This window comes from Vulpes vulpes, chromosome 9 (assembly GCF_048418805.1).
Source record: "Vulpes vulpes isolate BD-2025 chromosome 9, VulVul3, whole genome shotgun sequence".
Classification (NCBI taxonomy): Eukaryota; Metazoa; Chordata; class Mammalia; order Carnivora; family Canidae; genus Vulpes; species Vulpes vulpes.
The window spans coordinates 43,709,014-43,727,979 of NC_132788.1; the positions used below are offsets into that span (position 1 = coordinate 43,709,014).

Sequence of the window (18,966 nt, forward strand, 5' to 3'; positions counted from 1 at the left end):
TTTAACTTTAGGCCTTTGTATTTTCAATGGGAACTAAACCTAGTTTACTCTTCATTTAAGTGTTGCATGGATAGGGGTATGCTATCTTGATTATGACAAGGAGGATTTGTGGAATTCACTTATTTTATTGGGAATGTCTTCCCTCCATATAATTCTTACATGAAACATTGTCAAATGACATTAGTTGCTTGCTTATGAAAGGCGATGTGTTAGTAACTCTCAGAACCAATACCAAATAAAGACATGTTTTCTTCAGTATAGAGTCTACATTCTAAAGGGCTTTCATGTTGACATACTCTTCTTTTTACATAGCTATCTGGCCTGCAAAAAAAGTGAGGAAAGACTAAATCCTGGTTATTAGATGATGAGTCACTGAACGTGTTAAACCGAGAAGGTTTTTTTATCTTGACGAAAGAAGGAATTCTAGCCCAGAGAGCTTTGACTGTCTGTTTGAAATTAAGAATTGATGGAGTCAGCAGAGAAGGATTTTGAACTTAGAGTTGTGTCTTACTTAGATTGACCACGGTTTTTGTATCCTGCAAGTTGTTGGAATGTTCTCTCTTGGAAATCTGTGGTGCTGAGTGATATTAATGTGTGGTGACTTCCCTATATACTATTCATTAATAGTTCTATTTTTGGTATCTTCTTGAGGGCTTTAAGTATGCATGCTAGTTTGGAGGAAATAAAATATGACAAAACCATTAAATACCCAGAAGAATTTAAAATGGTGTTTGGGGTTAAATCTCTCCTTTCTTCTTAGAATTTAATGATGATTTGGGCTTTGTGGTTGCCTTATTTTGTCTGTGTGTCTCTCTCTCTATGTGTGTGTGTGTGTGTGTGTGTGTGTGTGTGTGTAAGTATAAAATGATAAAGCAGATCAGACACTCCTGAGAATAAGTTGGTTTTGGAGGACACACTAAATTCCTTTATTTTGCTTGGTGGATGCTACCTAGAGGAAGGAGTAAACAGCCTGTAAATAATGGGAATAATGGGATCCCAGCACCATTGTAAAGACTTGCATTTATTCATTCATTGATTCATTCATTTGATAAATATTTATTGATGTCCTCTGTGTGCTGGCTGTGTTCTAGATATGGGGCAGATGGTAAATAAAATCACATTCCTGCCTTCATGGAGCTTACAATAAACTAATATGTAAGACAAGCAAAAAACACATCAATACGTATTATATTAGTGGTGGTAAGTGCTCTGGAGGAAAAGAAAAAGTGGGGAAGGTAAGGAGGGGTGGAGTTGGGGATTTATTGTTTATATGAGGTGGTCTCAGGGAGGCCTCCTGTAACACCTGCTGTTAACTAAATTCTACACATAGAGGTTCCTTTGGCTTACATTTCAGTTCCACCCTGCCTTTTGAAATGTCATCCCAGAAATGGAAATGATTAAATGACGTCAGTCATTTGCTTCTTAGTGTGAATGTTTTCGATTATTTCCTTTGAGCATGTGTTATGTGGAGAGAGAATTTGAGGCAGTGGCTGTCTGGGCTTCAGGGTGGGGAGGGACCAGAGGGGGTTCTGAATGGGGGAGGTGGTCTGTTGCTTCTCAGGAGGGTCTCTTCTATTACATGGGGGAAACCTACTGCTGAAACTCCTTGTATGATACTACTGTTTCATGGCATCAGCTGTCCTGCACTTTTAGTACATTACTGCCCTATGCCATTGCCCATTTTCTCCTGGGGATGCTAATTAGAGAAAGCAGACTCTATGAGGTGTTTTCCTCTTAGCCCTTCAGGAGGCATGCACTATAAAATTAAAGTATGTTATTTTTTTGTCCACTTAACCTTCCTGACTATTGGGTTTATTTTGCTTTGTATTTTCCAAGTGTTTCTGTCATGTTGTTTTGTTTTTCTTGTTCTTCTTCTAAATGTAGAGCCCAGGTGTGTCTGTAGGGATATCTTTATCTGTTTATGGGCTCCAACTCAAAACATTAAATCATTCTAAATAGAGAATGATTTTAACTCCCTGACTCTCTTGGCCACATCGCCGTAGTGGGCTCTGTTACCTCCTGCCTGCATGTGGCAGCATTATCTGCACCCTGCTCCTAACCTGGCCGCCCCTGAGACTGAAAGCTTGCCCCAGATTTAGCTCTGTTGCCTGCCAGGCTCTGGCAGTGATTATGTGAGTAGGAATTGTACTGCTTCCCTCTGGATTCTCCGGAATTCCCCTTCCCAGAATCGAGGTTGCTAAGAAGGTGTACTTTGTACCCGTAGACACAAAACAGTATACAGATTCTAATTTCTTTGATGTAGTATTTTTTAAGCTGGTAGCCTAAGCACGTTGGCTCCCCACCGACGAATAATTTCAGGTCCAGTGACGAAGGTGGCCTGCGGTGCTGGTTTGTAGCAATGCAGCTGCTTTTAAAAATGAGCAAAGTGTGTCTTATTGAAGTACTCCTTTTTCCTTATTTTAAGCACCAGTATTGAATGTGAGAATGAATCCTGATTGATAATTTTCATGTAAAAATGTTTTCTCTTTTCCAGCTTTTGCTTTGGTTTCTGAAGATACAAAGAAAGAGGTCAAGCAATCTAAGGTACTTTTCTTATCAAATTTACTCTTCCTGTCAGAGATTCATTCGTATTTTTTTTAATGGGAGCTATAATAATTTCATCTTTCAATAGTTACCAATTTTTTTAATGAATTAATGAAATGTTGGTCAACATAGATTTTTAATCCCTCATGGCAACCTACAGATAAGGTTGATGAAAAAAAAAACCCTTTAATAGTTAAAGCAAAAAAAAAAAAAAAAAAAAAAAAAAAAAGAAAAAAATAGTTAAAGCAGACCAAGTAGGTTTCACATTTCATTTTAAGAAAAAGTATTTTGAAATGGAGTAAGACATTTTAGAAGCTTGCTTGGATACTGTGGTTTTCTCTAGTCTGATTGCATCTAAACTTGGGCTTCATTTTCCCAGTCTGAGAAAGTAGTCTTAGGCTATGTCCCCGGGGTCACAAGAGCCTGAGTATCCTTCTCCCTGAAGGTGGCACTGTGTAAGAGACCCCAAAGGTGACTTCCAGGCTCCTTGCACAGTTGTACCCAGCAACCTCGGATAGACCCTAGGAGACCAATGGAGATAGGACAACACTTACCCAGATCTCAGAGCTGCTGCTTTTTCATCATTGATTATGTTCAAGAACTTCACCTAGAGTTTACCATTTAGGCTTTGCATTAGATGAGTTTAGCAGGTGAGAAAGAGAAACAATATATTTTTTTAAATGAGAAACGGTAGTTAAAGAATATCAATTGTCTTGGGATGCCTGTGTGGCTCATTGGTTTAGCGTCCGCCTTTGGCCCAGGGCTTGATCCTGGAGTCCCAGGATCGAGTCCCACATTGGGCTCCCTGCAAGGGACCTGCTTCCCCACTCTGTGTTTCTGCTTCTGCCTCTCTCTCTGTCTCTCATGAATAAATAAATAAAATATTTTATTAAAAAAAAGAATAACAGTTGTCTTTATCATATTAGTTAAGGCTCAGTTGACTTTATTTTTTTTATCCCACAATTAGTGTAAAAGCATTTTTTAATAGGAAGTCTCTTTTGTCAACAGAGTATTATCTGTTCTAACTGTATTGTAGGTTTCCTATACAGGAACAATAATAATGATTTCCTTTGGTTTTAAGATCCTTTGTGTTTAATAAAACATTTTCTGACATTTCACTTAATTTGATTTTCCCAGTGATCCTCAATGATCTCAATTGCTAAGCAAACAGATATTCCCATGTATAGGCATACCTCGGGGCTAGTGGGTTTGGTTCCAGACCACTCCAGTAAAGTGAATACTGCAATAAAGCGAGTCAAATGAATTTTTTGGTTTTCACTGCATAATGAAAGTTGTGTTGATACTATATTGTAGCTTGTCAAGTGTGCAATAGCATGGTTAAAGCATATACCTCAAATGTAAAGTACTTTATTGCTAACAAAAAAATGCTAACCATCACTCCACCACTTTTGCTTTTAGCGAGTCGTAATCTTTTTGCTGGTGCCTCCACCAGCTCTTGCCTCAGTGTCAGTAGCTACTGACTGAGCTGTGTGGTGGTTGCTGAAGGCTGGGGTGGCAGTGGCAATTTCTTAAAATGGACAACAATAAAGTTTGCCCCATCAATTCACTCTTCCTTTCACCAATGATTTCTCTGTAATGTGTGATGTTGTTTGATAGCCTTCCGCAATAGGACTTCTTTCAAAACTGGAGTCAGTCCTCTCAGACATCTGCTGTTGTTTTATATCCTAAGTTGATGTACTTTCTACTTTTCTAAACCCTTTGTTGTCATTTCAACAATCTTTACTGTGTCTTCACCAGGAGTAGATTCCATCTCAAGAAGCCACTTTCTTTGCTCATCCATGAGAAGCAACTCCTCATCTGTTCAAGTTTGATCATGAGATGGTCCCATTTTTTAAAAAAAATGAATTAGAGTTGACACATACTGTTACATTACTTTCAAGTGTACAACATACTGAGTAGACAAGTCTGTACATTCTGCTGTGCTCCCCACAAGTGTAGCTCCCATCTGTCACCATACAACACTACTGTAATACCATTGACTCTATTCCCTGTGCTGTGCCTTTTATCCCTATGACTTATTCATTGTATAACTGGAAGCCCGTACCTCTCACTCCCCTTCATCCATTTTGCCCATCTCCCCCACCAGTGCCACTTCTAATTTTAGTCCTCTTGCTATTTCCTTGACAAATGTAGTTATTTACTGCCTCTGCTGAAGTTTTGAATCCCTTAAAGTCACCCACAAGGGTTAGCATCAACTTCTTGCAAACTCCTGCTAACGTTCATATTTTGACCTCTTATCATGAATCCTGAGTATTCTTTATAACAGGTAGAATCTTCTTTGCCCAGATCCATCAGAGAATCATTACGAGGTCATTAGCCTTATGAAATGTGTTTCTTTTTATTTATTTATCTTTAATTTTAAAGAATTTTCATTCCAGTTTAGTTAATATACAGAAGTCATATGGTTTCACATGTACAATGTAGCAATTCAACGATTCCATGTATTACTCAGTGCTCATCAAGATAAGTATACTCTTAATCTCATTCACCCATTTCCCCTATCTCCCTACCCATCTCCCCTCTGGTAACCATCTGTTTGTTCTCTATAGTGAAGACTTTTTTCTGTTTCTTGTTTTGTCTCTTTTTTCCCCTTTGTTCATTTGTTCTTAAATTCCACATATGAATGAAATCATATGGTATTTGTCTTTCTCTGACTAGCTTATTTTGCTTACCATCATACACTCTGGCTCCATCCATGTTGTTGCAAATGGAAAGATTTCATTCTTTTTATGGCTTAATGTTCCATTGAATATATACACCACATCTTTATTCATTTAATGATGGCACTTGGGTTGCTTCCATAATTTGGCTATTGTGAGTAATGCTGCAGTAAGCATAGGGATATCTATCTATCTATCTATCTATCTATCTATCTATCTATCTATCGTCCTCCTTTTGAATTAGTGTTTTTTATTCTCTGGGTAAATACCCAGTGGTGCGGTTGCTGGATCATAAGGTAATTGTATTTTTAGTTTTTTGAGGAACCTCCATACTGTTTTCAATAGTGGCTGTAAACAGTTTGCATTTCCACTAACGGTGCATGAGGGTTCCTTTTTCTCTTCATCCTTGCCAACATTTGTTTCTTGAGTTTTTGATTTTAGCCATGAAATGTGTTTCTTAGATAAGACTTGAAAGTCAAAAACTCTTTGATTCATTGGCTGTAGAATGGATGTTGTGTCAGCATGCATGAAAATAACATTCATCTCATTGTCTCCATCAGAACTCTTGGGTGACCAGGTGCATTGTCAATGAGCAGTAATATTTTGAAAGGAAAATTTTTTTTGAGCAGTAGGTCTCAACAGTGTGCTTCAAATATTTAGTAAACCATGTTGTAAACAGATGAGCTGTTATCCAGGCTTTGTTGTTCCATTTATAGAGCACAGGCAGAGTAGGTTTAGCATAATTCTTAAGAGCCCTTGGATTTTCAGAATGGTCAGTGAGCATTGGATTCAGCTTCAAGTCATCAGCTGCATTTGCCCCTAAAAAAGAGAGTCAGTCAGTCCTTTGAAACCTTAAAGCCAAGCATTGACTTCTCCTCTGTAGCTATGAAAGTCCTCAATGGCATTTTCTTCCACTAGAAGGCTGTTTTTTCTATGAAGAACCTCTTGTGTAGTGTAGCCATCTCCATTAATTAATTTAGCTAGATAATTCTGGATAACTTGCTATTGCTTCTATACCAACATTTGCTGCTTCACCTTGTACTTTATGTTCTAGAGCTGGCTTCTTCCCTTAAACCTTGTGAGCCAACCTCTGCCAGCTTCAGACTTTTCTTCTACAGTATCCTTACGTCTCTCAGCCCTCACAGAATGACAAAGTTAGGGCCTTGCTCTGGATTAGGCTTGGGTTTAAGGGAATGTTGTGGTTGCTTTGTTCTTCTGTTCAGACCACTCAGAATTTCTCCATATCAGCAAGGTTTCTCTTTCTTATCATTCATGTGTTCAGTGGAGTAGCACTGTTAATTTTTTCCAAGAACTTTTCCTTTGCATTTACAACTTGGATAATGTTTGGTACAAGAGGTCTAGCTTTCAGCCTATCTAGGCTTTCAACATGCCTTCCTTCCTAAGCTTAATTTAAAGTGATTTAAATTACTTAAATCATTTAAATCACATGTGACTTTTCCTTTCACTTGAACACTCAGAGACCACTGTAGGGTCACCAGTTGGTTTATTTCAGTATTGTTGTGTCTCAGGGGCTAGGGACCCAGAGAAGAGGGAAGGAGATGGGGAGCAGCCAGTTAGTGGAATGGAACACACACAACATTTGTCATTGATGTTTATCATCTTATATGGATGCAGTTCGTGGCTCCTCAAAACAAATACAATACTGACATTAAAGATCATCATAACCACATGTAATCATAATGAAAAATTTGAAATATTATGAGAATCATTAAATTTTAACACAGAGACACAAAGGGAGCAAATGCCATTGGAAAAATGACACTGATGGACTTGCTCGACAAAGGGCTGCCACAAACCTTCAATTCCTAAAAAACACAGTATCTGCAAAGCATGCTAAAGCAAAGTGCAATAAAATGAGGTATGCCTTTATAGCAGAGAAAACTCACCCTCAAAGAAGTTACATGATTTGAGTGAGGTCATGTGGCAATTAAAAGGTGAAGTCAGATTCTAAATTTCCTGAATCCTCGTATTTTTTCACACTGTAATTTTATATTATGCAGCTTTGTGCATTATAACATGTATGTGTGTTTGGCAGTAATAAAGCTTATTTGTAATGAATTTAAAGGGATACCTAAGTGATATTAATAGGGAATTAAAACTTTGCGCAGTGAATTGAGAATTGTAGCATATACTTTCAAGCATAGGTTCTAACTCACCTTTTTAAATAGGGAAATATATATATCTGTCTTAAATATATATACACACACAAACACATATATGCACACACACACACACACACACATATACATAAATATATATAGAAATAAGGTGAGTCTTGTATCTTAGTGTCATCTTTCATGTAAAGGTATTAAAGTCCTTGAAAAATGTCCTTAACCCCACCTGCAATTAGGCCATGGAGCCAAAAAAAAAAAAAAAAAAAAAAAGCCATTAATTCCCTGAGGAGAGACAGCGATAAAACGTCTACTATAGACCATACCTGAGATTGGGAGCTAGAGAAGAATTAATTTGTCTAAGGTCGCCCAAGGTCTGTAGATGAACCTGGAGATAGGAGTTAAGGCTTTTAACAACAACCATGGTAATTTGGGATTATCATTAGTTGATTGTCCATGAGGGCTGGTCTCCCCCATGCTGCTCAGGAACAGCCACCTTCTGTCCCCCTCACCTCACTGCTGGCTTTAGGGGCCCAGGCAGGGCTCTCTCTAGAAGGCAGGCAGCCCCGCTCAGGGAGGGGGGCCCACCCCATGTAATGTTCAGACTCCCTGGTTGGCATCAGGGCTTCACATCCAAATTTTGGGTGCGGCCACTGCCCTGTTGTACCTCCTGGGGCCTGCCCTCTGGGCCAAGGTTCCTCTCCTAGGTTCCTGGTCCCTGGCACTGACCTGGACTCTGACCTAGCTCAGCTCTCAGGGGAACCTGCTCCCCGCCCCCCGGCCCCCCGCCACCCCCTGGCTTATGCTTCAGGCTTTGATGCTGCCTCAACCATGGCCATGTATATGCTTCAGCTTGCACTTTTGCACTTTTGCCTGTGGTGGCTTATGACGTTGTGCCCTGGGTGATGGAGGGATAGAGTTGGACACTGTGGTTCACTTCCCTTCTCTAACACTGATATGCTGTGGGATTGACTCACCTTCACTGCCTTGGTTTCCTCATCTATGAGATGGGGTGATCTAATTCAAAAAAGCTGTTTTGAGGATTATGTGTGTGTGTCCATCCCTTTAAACAGTGCCACACCCTATTTAAATGTGTACCTGATACGACAACAAGAAGTATGTTACTCAGCCTTGCAAGAGGAACTTTAAAAAAATCAAAAGTAAAAAGAAGGACAATAGACCTTATTGCTTTTTATCAGTTAAATTTCTTTTATGGTGTTAGTTGACTTCATATGAAATAGATGATGTTCATGATGAAACAGAGTTGGATTTAACAACTATCGAGCATTTTCTTCAGGTAGATTCTATCTATGCTCAACATTTTATTACCAAATGAAACTCCCACAGCAATCTTGTGATGTAGGTCTTCTAATTATTATTCCCGTTTTACAGAAGAGAAACTGAGGTGCTAGTTAGTAAGTGGTGGGGGCAGAATTAAAACAAGGACCAGCTTATAGCTGAGTCCATTGATGAACACATCTTGATCAATTCTCTTTTTTTAAAGACTTTATTTATTTATTCAGGAGAGAGAGAGAGAGAGAGAGAGAGAGAGAGGCAGAAACACAGAGGGAGAAGCAGGCTCCATGCAGGGAGCCCGATGCCCGATGTGTGACTCCATCCCAGGACTCCAGAATCACGCCCTGGGCCGAAGGCAGGCGCTAAACCACTGAGCCACCTAGGAATCCCCTGATCAATTCATTTTATTAAACATCGGGGGGGCGGGGGGCAGTTGGTTGTTTGCGACTGGGTACAAGATGCCATTTTACTTCTCTTCCTAAAAGATTTTTTTAAAAAAGATTTTTATTTACTCATCAGAGAGAGAGAGAGGCAGAGGCAGAGACATAGGCGGAGGGAGAAGCAGGCTCCATGTGGGGAGCCCCACGTGGGACTCGATAGCAGGTCTCCAGGATCACGCCCCAGGGCCAGAGGCAGGCACTAAACCGCTGAGCCACCCAGGTGTCCCTTAAAAGATTTCATATCAAATTCTTTTGAGGATGTCTTGTCTTCTTTTCATGGAGCATTTGTAAATGAGGCAGTACATATGTGGATTGTGAATGTTGAAATCTATCGTGCCTTAATAAATAAAACCTGTACCAAAGGGTGATTTGGATTTGTCTTTTCTCAGCTAGGGTAAGAGCTGTTTGTGGGGTGGATACATGAGTAAGAAATCTCTTTCCTATCTGAATAACAATTCAGTTGACTCACAAAACTTTGACAGTGAGCACATTTTGACTGAAACTGATAGTCTGTGTAAGAAACATGTGGCAGCAGAGATAATAAAACAAACCACGTGTTTCTTCTTAGGAAGAGCTAAGCATTTTCACAAGGGAAGCTGGAGACAGAATTTTAAATGTCCTGTCAATTCGTTCATTTAGTCTAATTTTCTTTCTCAAAGGGGAAATTGCCCAAGACCATTTTGGTTCCATTCAGTTCACTTAACCATTCTAGGATGTTTTATTTTTACAGTTTACAAATTGAGCCATTCGCAATTGTTAATCATTTCTGAGCTATTGTTTTCAGCCAGTTGGACCTGCAGGGCTTAATAACAAATGGAAAGATTTGTAATTTTGGTTAATTTTCTTTGGTTTCACAAAGAGATGTGGTAGGAAGTCCAGTTGATTTCCAGCGTAAATTGAGAAACAAGGAGTTGAGGGTATTTTGTAAAAATCTTTCAGCTTATTGCTAAAGGAGACTTTTGTTGTGGGTATCACTTGGAGCTCACTCTCAAGTGTGCTTTCTTCTGATGCATATTTTCTGAAGAATACCTCTGGAGAAAGACGGCATACATTATCACTTGGATGTGCAAAAAGAACATTGGAAGGAACTCAGAAGACCTAGATTTTTATCCTGGTTCTGTGGCTAGAATGACTATTGGACTTTAGGCAAATCCTTTCCCTGTTCTGAGTCTCCATTGTCTCATTTGTAAAAGGGGAGCATTGGTTTACATAATCTCTAATGCTCTCTCTTTTTAAAAACATTATGGTAAAATAAACATAACATTAACCATAACCATAACCATTTCTAAGTGTACAGTTCAGCAGTATTAAGTATATTCATACTGTTGTGCGAACAATCTCCAGGACTCTTTTCGTCTCACAAAACTGAAACTGTCCCTATTAAACAGCTCTCAATTCTCCTTCCCCAGCCCCTGGCAACCACCCTCTACTTTGTTTTTATGAATCACATTGTGCTGTAAGTAGAATCATACAGTATTTGTTTTTTTGTGTCTGGCTTATTTCACTTAGCTTGAGGTCTTCAAGGTACATTGGTGTCATAGCATGTGCCAGAATTTCCTTCCTTTTTAAAGCTGAATAATATTCCATTGTGTATACACTATATTTTCTTTACCCACTCCAATGCTATTTTTAAATCTAAGCTTTCAAATTTTCCATGATCCTCACTTCCCAGCCAAAGCTGTGGCCTTGAAAGTAGTGGGCAGCTTGGCCAAGGGGTGGGCAGCAGGTTAACGGTGACTGCTCAGTGGCATTTCTGGTTTCTGAGGCTGGCGCTTCTTCTCCGAGGGCAGACAGTTAGACTGTGGAAGATGCAGTGAGTCGATCTGTGCTAACTTATGATGGTAACCTGACTTTGGTTCAGCACAAAGAAGTGGCTAGAGCATTCCAGTATTTTTTAGTGGGTTTTTCCAAAAAGTCCATGTTTCATTAGGATTAAGTAAAATGTCACTTGATCCTGAGGCACAACAGATCAGTACACCACAATGAGGTTCTCCTCTGCTTGGTGGTATTTCTACTCTTGAGACAAAGATAATGGCAGGAAATGCTGCCAAAGGTAGACGGTGTCCTATGTTTCCCTCTCTATCCTCCCTGTCTACCGTCATGATCCCTTTGGCATTCTGATAATTTACATCTCTGTGTGGCTGTATCTTGGCTTGGAAGCTGTTCTCCATTTTGTTGGTAAAGGCTCATGAATGCATTTCTTGTTGCAGCCTGTGAAGAAAACTGAAGGGTATTTGCCACTGTCCAGTTGTTATAATTATAGTGAATGGCAGTCAGAAGCAGAAAAGGGCAATTAGAGGGAAAATTCTTTTCCTCGTTTGCTGGAGAAGACAGGGAGGATGGCAGATTTAGTGGCTGACACTTTGCACTTTGGCAGAGAAATCTTTTATGAGCCCCTCCCCTAATCTACTCAGGATCAGGACCAGGTATTTCTGTGCCCACGTCTGGATTTCTGTCTTCCAAGCTCTGTAGCTGTGAGATGCTTTTTCTGTGCTTGTGAGTGCTCCTGAGCCACAGGCTGCCTGCTTCCTCGGGCTCTGCTGAGGCCCCCAGTACTGCTCCTCAGGTGGAGGAGCACATCATGGTGATGTTCTGGATGACAGTGTGTCTGAGCCCACAAGATGATAAATACCATAATTAGTGGAGCTCATCTTCATGAGAAACACACTGCCAGCATTGATACTGTTTGTTTTGTTTACCATGCTTTTGAATTCACAGGATTTTTAAATGAACTCACCCCAGAACATTGTGAACCAGTTAAGAGTTAGCTTTAGCTCCATCTTACCCAGGAGGAAAGAGGCTCAGTTCAATTAAGTGACTTGTCCAAGATCACATAAGAAAGGGGCAGCCCCATAGGAGGCTCCTGTCATGATGCAGAAGTGTATCATCTCTGCTCCCTCCCCCATACATTTTGGTTTGTTTCTTTAGGGAAGCATTGCCAAACTTTCCTCTTCACCGTTTTCCCCTAAATGTTACTGTATACCATGCATATTTATTTGGTGTTTTGCTAGCTTTGTTACATGGAGAGATTTATCTTTTTCTCTTTTGTCCAAAATACAGAATTTGGAGAAAAGTGGTGTCTCAAGGAAAAGTGACATAGGTAAGTAATGTTTTTTTTTTTTTTGACTTATGAGTATATACCCAGGTATATATTTCTTATAAATTATATTTCAGTGAAGTGAGTTTCTGTTTCTTATTTTATTTATGAGGTAAATATCCTTGGGCAAATACATGTTCCATATTGGGCCTGACCCAGCATCTACCCTCATGAAGACATGGGGAGAACACTTTTCAGATTGACATGGTGGCATGTGATTTGTACCGGACACAACTGCCAATATTGTTAGATTGAATTCATTGACTCTCATTTATTGAGTTTCCAATTAGGGCGGATGACTGTGCCAGGTTGCCACTGTAGGGGCGATGCGGATGAGTAAGACACAGTCTCTGTCATTAGAGGCCCACACTTAGTGGAAGAAAAGGACTAACCTCTGCCTGGAGCCAGATTTTCTACATGTTGACTTGCAGTCATCACTTTCCCTAGAGATCAGCTTACCAATCATATCAGTCAAACTCATCTTGAGAACCCTAGTACAGAAGCAGCTTCTTGGATCCTTGTAGACATCCTGTAGTTTCCCTGGCCCCTCTGTACCCTTACTCATACTCCTTTTCAGAAGATTGTAAGCATCCTCAAAAATGTGACCATGAAGTCACAGTTGTTGTTACTATTGTCATTTTCTTATGAGAAAAATGCCCCAGTGTGTTGAGAGGATAAAGCTGGTGTCTCCTTGGACAGTAGAGAAAGGGCACATTTTCTTTTGTTGGCTTTCCTTTCATAGGCCTGGGTTCTGTGGAGTCTAGAAGGCAGGAGAATGACCCTGGGTTTTTTGGGAGGATAGCTTGTGCTGGGGCACCAGGCATGCATGCATTCAGCTCTGAGACTGGCAGATTGAAGGAGCCTTGTTGGTTCATTGTTTTTTCTTCTTTATATTATGACATCCTGGATGCTCAGCCACTCCTCCCCATGTGGAGATGTTCTCTATGCAGCCAACATTTGTGATTTTGGGTGTTTGTATATTTATTTTATGGGAGCTTATGGGGTTTCTGGGGCTCTTTATAGAAAATGATTATATTTTACTTTTAAGGAGGGGGTGGAGGGGGGAACTAAAGAGAGAATCTTAAGCAGGCTCCACCTCTACCATGGAACCCAATGTGAAGCTTGATCTCACCACCCTGAGATTGTGACCTCAGCCAAAATTGAGAGTCAGACACTAACCAACTGAGCCATCCAGGTGTCCTGAAAAATCTGAAAATGGTGATTAAATGAACTAATGTTGCTAGTCTGGGATATGGGCTTTAAAGTACCAAGGGGAAGTTACCAGAATAAGTAAATCAACATTCTTACAATTACAAATGGCAAATCTAATCATATGTGATCACATATGTGATCATATGTGATCAGCCTATCCAGAGAAGACCCAGGGGCCTTATTTGCCACAGTGTTAAGATGGGTCTGCAGGACGGGGATGGGCTACCAAAGCAGTCCTCTTAGAAGATCAGTCTCACCACACTCAGGTTGGGGCGGCCTTTTTTCTGTTTTGGCTCACTGCCTAGTCAGTAGGTTCATGGGTGACAATTATTTTCACCAAGTAGAACACAATTGAAGTGGTCTGTCGTGTGTGTGTGTGTGTGTGTGTGTGTGTGTGTATTTATCCCTCAGCCTCAAGTCCTAAGGCCTCTTGCTATTTGACTTTTATCAGAAGAACTGCACACTGATTCCTCATCAGAAAGACAGCAGCAGGATGGAATCCATGTTTGTAAATTACCTCTGACCAGGAAGGATTCGCACTTAGTAGGGCATTTGGCACATGATAGGTGCTCAACACCTGAGAAATAGAGGACCTTTGATTTCTTTCTCCTTCAAAGAATTATTATTTCTGCTTTAGGGATCTTTCCTAACCACTTCCTTGGTTCTGTCATCTTTTCTTAATACTCTGCTGCTTACTGTTGGCCTCAGAACCATACGGGTTCTTTCCCAGCCTTGACTGATTTCTTTACCTTCCCCTTCTGGCCCATCATGTGCCTGATTGTTGTCAGGCACTCAAGGTATGACCCATTTATTGTCCATTCCTGGAGAAGAAACAATGACCATCTGTCTTGAGTTTTTATAGTGTTTTCGTTGGCAAATTGCAGTGTGTTCAGAGAGGTGTGACCGACGTGATAAGGAAATAGGGGGATTGTCTTATTTAGCTCAGTTGACTGGGCAGCAGGAGCTTGAGAATCAGAGGCTGGAACAGCATAGGCAGAGAAGACTGCCACTAAGGTCAGTCCTGGGGTCTAGACTCAGCCAGAATGTGATCAGTTAGGGAGAGTTCAGGATGTCTGTTAGACAAGTCTTTTTTGGAGCTGAGATGACGAACATCAGGAGTTTGAATATATAAACAGTTTTTAGCACCTAACTGTGCTAACTTGTCCCTCCCAGTCACCTCCCCGCCAACCCCCCAGAATGGAGGTGGGGCTGGATGGCTTCTCAGTGATATTGTGTCATTCATTATTAATAGGGTTTTAGGAACTGGGTTGGGTATACCCTTCCTCTTTTGCCTTATCACCAGTAACTGCCCCATATGGATCTTATTTCTTAGCCATATGTTACTGTTTTCAGAGCCCTAATTTCACTATTCTCCCAAACCTTCACTGTTCCCTCTGTCCATCAGACTCCTCTCACCTCTTCTCTGGGCATCCCCAGGACAGTGTCCTCATGGCTTCTTCTGGGAACTCCCCACTCTTTGGGGTCCCGGATGGCTCTGTGGCCCTACCCCAGTTTGAAAGCTTTTAATCTATAGATCCATTCTCTTAGTGTGGCACTTAAATCCTTCACAATCTGATCTGGCTGAGGCAGCCTCCCTCTCTAACTTTATCACTGACTGTTCCCTTCATCTTTTTCTCAGAAATGCCTGACAGACTCCCCCGGTCATCTACTCCTGATGCTGCAGAGAGAAGGCAGGCTGTGGGCTCTGTGATAACCCTGCTTCCTTCTCTGCCACCCTCTGTGTCTGCAGATAATTGCTGCATTTTAAAGGAAACTCAGGAAATGCCCCTTTCCAGAAACCCTCCTTACATTTGCTCCCCCTCTGTGCTTCTCTAGTTCCTCTGCTTGGCTTTGTGTTGTGAGGGCTGCCTTCTGAACTAGGCTCAGGCTCTTACTTGCTGGGACTGTGCAGCCTTGCACAGAGCTTTGAACTCAACACAGATTTAGAGATGTTTGCTGGACGAGTGCTCATAGCTCACGTGATCAAGGCATGATGATTTCTTAGTAGCAGAAAAAACAAATACAGCTTATAGCATGCGACTCCGGTCTAAGCAAAGGGGAAGAATTGACTTTTTTCCTTCTTGTAAAGCCTCTTCCCCATGTGGAAGAACTGTTGTTTTTGTGGGATCGGTGAGAGTTTTGCTTATCTGGTAAAAGAAAGGCAGAAGTTGATTGCTGCAGAATTAACCTTTTGACAGATGGATTTGCTCTTTTAAAAACTCTATTATGAATTATTTTGAACATACAGGAAGCTACAAAGAGTAATGGGCATCCACGTATCTACCACCAAGTTTAAGAAATATAACATTCCTAACATAGCTGAAGCCTTTTAACTATGATCTTAGTTTGGTGTTTATATCATTCTCATGTAATCTTTTATATTTTCTGGTCACATATGATATAGTATGTATATATATATATATTTTTTTCGCATTTATATAGTATATATCCATCTTACATATATTTGTGCTTATCTTCTCACAGACCATTGATTTATATGGTTATTCCTTTGTAGCTTGTTTTTTTTTTTTTTTTTTTTTTCAATCTGTAGGATTCATCTATAATATCCACCTGGACTGATGCATCAAGTGCTAGTTGATTTCCATTGCTGCGTAGTAATCCAATTGTGTATGTTGTTAGTGGATATTTGAGTTGCTTCAAATTTTTTCCTTTTACACAATCCTGCTGTGAGCACTCTTGTTATATATCCTTTTTTTTTTTTTTTTTTTGTTTTTTTTATATATCCTTTTTTTTTTACAGGTATGCAAGTTTCTCAAGGATGATTAGTAGGAGTGAAGTTTCTGGGTCATTGGGAATGTGTGTCTTCAGCTTTATTAAATTTTGCAAAAATTATTCTCTGAGGTTTATTTATTTCATTTCTAACAAAAGTAAGTCTTTATAACTCCTCTTTTGATATGTCACTTAACAGCAATGTTTCAGATAGTAGATAGGCTATTACATTTCTGTTGAAATTATAAGATACTTGTTTAAGTCTTATCTGTGTGTCCTATTTATAGAGCCAAGAAACTGATTTGAATTAGGTAGGTAGGTAGGTACATGGAATGTTCATATTTATATAAACTCCTACAGGAAAAGAATTAGGTCATATTCAGTAGGTTGTTGAGCATTTCCTTTTAAATTTTTTATTAAATTTTAACCAAAGAGCATTTTGGATTATTTTTAGGATCTAGATGGCTCACTGTGGAGCTATTTGTTGTATGAATATTTGAGTGAGTGAATAAATGAATGGAACTATGGAACTGAACATAGGAACAATAAAATTTAAGGAATAAAATTAAAACCAGGTTACGTCTCTGAATCGAAGTATTAAAGGGAAAGGCACATGGTAGGGGTTAGGTCCCCACCATTGCTGTAAGCCTGCCTGGAAGCTACAGTTTATATGAAGTCTGCCTTCTGCCAATGCCCCTGTCTGGTGGCAGGCTGCTGACACGATGGCTGTTTCTATCTGTTGCTTTATTGTAAGCTCAGGACCTAATGTGTTTCTCCATTGTGGGGACTGAGCAACCATCTTTGCTGTCAAGCAAGTAGTCTTCCCTGGTCAGGTGGGCCTAACATACGAGGGTTTACTTTCTGCTAGCCATTGTGAGAAAGCTGGCCACCCTGAGGTGAGTCCCTAGGGGGCTAGTAAATACTGCCAGTGTTGTTGTAGATGGGCTTTTATGCAACACTTCATGTTGAAGCCCTGCTCCTATAGAATTGTGGCTGTTTTCCTGGAGATAACACTTAATTCTGGCTAGGTGCCATGGTAAGTAGAGTAGAGATTATTGAGTTATTTATTTGCAAGTACTTGTGACCTAATGGGTCAGAAACAGTCCCTGTTGAGTGTCATCTTAAAGAGCCATCCAGAACATTCTTGAAGTCATGTATTAGTTTGCTAGGGCTGCTGAAATAAACTACCACAAATTGTGTGCTTAAACAATAGAAATGTGTCTCACAGTTCTGACGGGCAGAAGTCTGAGATCAAGGTGTGGGCAGGGTTGATTTCTTCTGAGGCCTTTCAACGTGGCTTGTAGATGGCTGTCTTCAGTGCATGGCTTCACATCATCTTCCCTCGGTGTATCTGTGTCTAGATTTCTCTTTTTGTAAGGATACCAAGTATACTGGGTTAGGTCCCCCACTAACAACCTCACTTGAACTTGAGTGCCTCTCTGTAAAGACCCAGCTTCAAGTAAGGTCACATGCTGAGGCCCTAGATGTTAGGACATGAACATATGACATTTGTGGGGTAGGGGCAGGGGACACACTTCAACTCATAGCAGGTAATAGTGCAGTGTAGGATTATGTGTGAGTTGTTAGGCGGCTAGTTGCAAACAAGATTTTCAGCTACTGGGGAGACTAGCATTGTAGACACTTTCCTACTTTCTCACATTTACAGTCATCTTTCGACAGATGTAGGAGCGGATTCACAGTTTGCTACCACAGATTTGATCTAGTACAGTGAGCTTATTTACTTGCTAACTTCTAGGAAGGATGTTTCAGAGATCAGTTTAAAAAGAGATTTTTGTTGCTATGATTACATTTACATTGATTTTTTTTTCCCTCAAGAGTTTATGGCCTGAAGGCTTGCCTTACAGCTTTTTTTTTTTAAATCCATTTTTAAGTTTATTTCAGTTGTTGAAAAATAAATACCTGAAAGCTTTTTTTCCTTTGGTTCTAGATTTAAAAGGAATTGTATTTGTCATCCAGAGTCAAAGTAATTCTTTTCATGCAAAGAGAGCGGAACAGTTAAAAAAAAGCATCTTAAAGCAAGCAACAAATCTCACACAGGTATGTAGTGATGGCTGGGATGTCTGCTAGTTACTTATTTGTTGTTACTTTCACGTTTTCCAAAGTCCTCCGTCTGTAGATAAAATCCATTTTATTTAGATGAGAGTAACTCTTCTGACTTGTTTGCTTATTTAATACTGACTTTTTCAAAATGCTCTTGTTTATTCCTGATGCTCAAAGCATTGTCTTCTAAATTCTTCCTATTTTTTTTAAGAGACTTGCATAATTCTGTAGGACTCTTGTGGTTTTGTCATAAAGTATAAAAAAAAGTGGAAGGAATAACATTTTAAAAGCAAGGCTTAAAATAGCAGGGATAATTAATGTTCAAAATTTTAGTACCAGGTTCTAAGGCAATTTTCATGTTGAAATAACATTTTCATTAACCTTAGTGTGGTGTTTCCTCCATGAGTCTCTTAATCAGTTTTTTAATTGGATATCATTAATTGAACTTTTGAGTTGATTTGTAATGTAATATCCAAGAAGGATTATGGAGAGAAAAATCGACACATGCACGTACATTTTAATAATGTTTAAAATAGGCATGAACTGAATCTACAGCTGCTATGAATAATGCTGAAGGTCTGAGTAAAGGAAGGTCTACCTTCTTGTCCTGCCATAGAGGTGCTTTCCTCTTTAGCTGAGCAGAAGAAACATCCCTCCCAGCGCGCTTGCTACACTGCATTGCTATGGCCGTTAAGACAGAAGTGCTTGTCTGTAGATGAATTCTATCCCTTAGCTCTCGGCAAGAACTCTGACAGGAGATGTGTATCTCTGAC

The 18,966-nt window shown here is 40.0% G+C and overlaps 1 protein-coding gene across 5 annotated transcripts in view; it reads left to right on the top strand.

Annotated features, from left to right (window-relative positions):
* Positions 1-18,966, top strand: part of B3GLCT (beta 3-glucosyltransferase) — a 126,277-nt gene that overhangs the window by 12,321 nt on the left and 94,990 nt on the right. For 4 of the 5 annotated variants that reach the window (XM_072719946.1, XM_072719945.1, XM_072719948.1 and 1 more), the window contains exons 2-5: positions 2,495-2,544; positions 12,154-12,193; positions 16,163-16,290; positions 18,081-18,190. In XM_072719946.1, the coding sequence (XP_072576047.1) occupies positions 16,182-16,290; positions 18,081-18,190 (219 nt within the window). In that variant the 5' untranslated portion in view covers positions 2,495-2,544; positions 12,154-12,193; positions 16,163-16,181. The remainder of the gene's footprint in view (positions 1-2,494; positions 2,545-12,153; positions 12,194-16,162; positions 16,291-18,080; positions 18,191-18,966) is intronic. The other variant, XM_072719949.1, reaches the window with a different exon arrangement.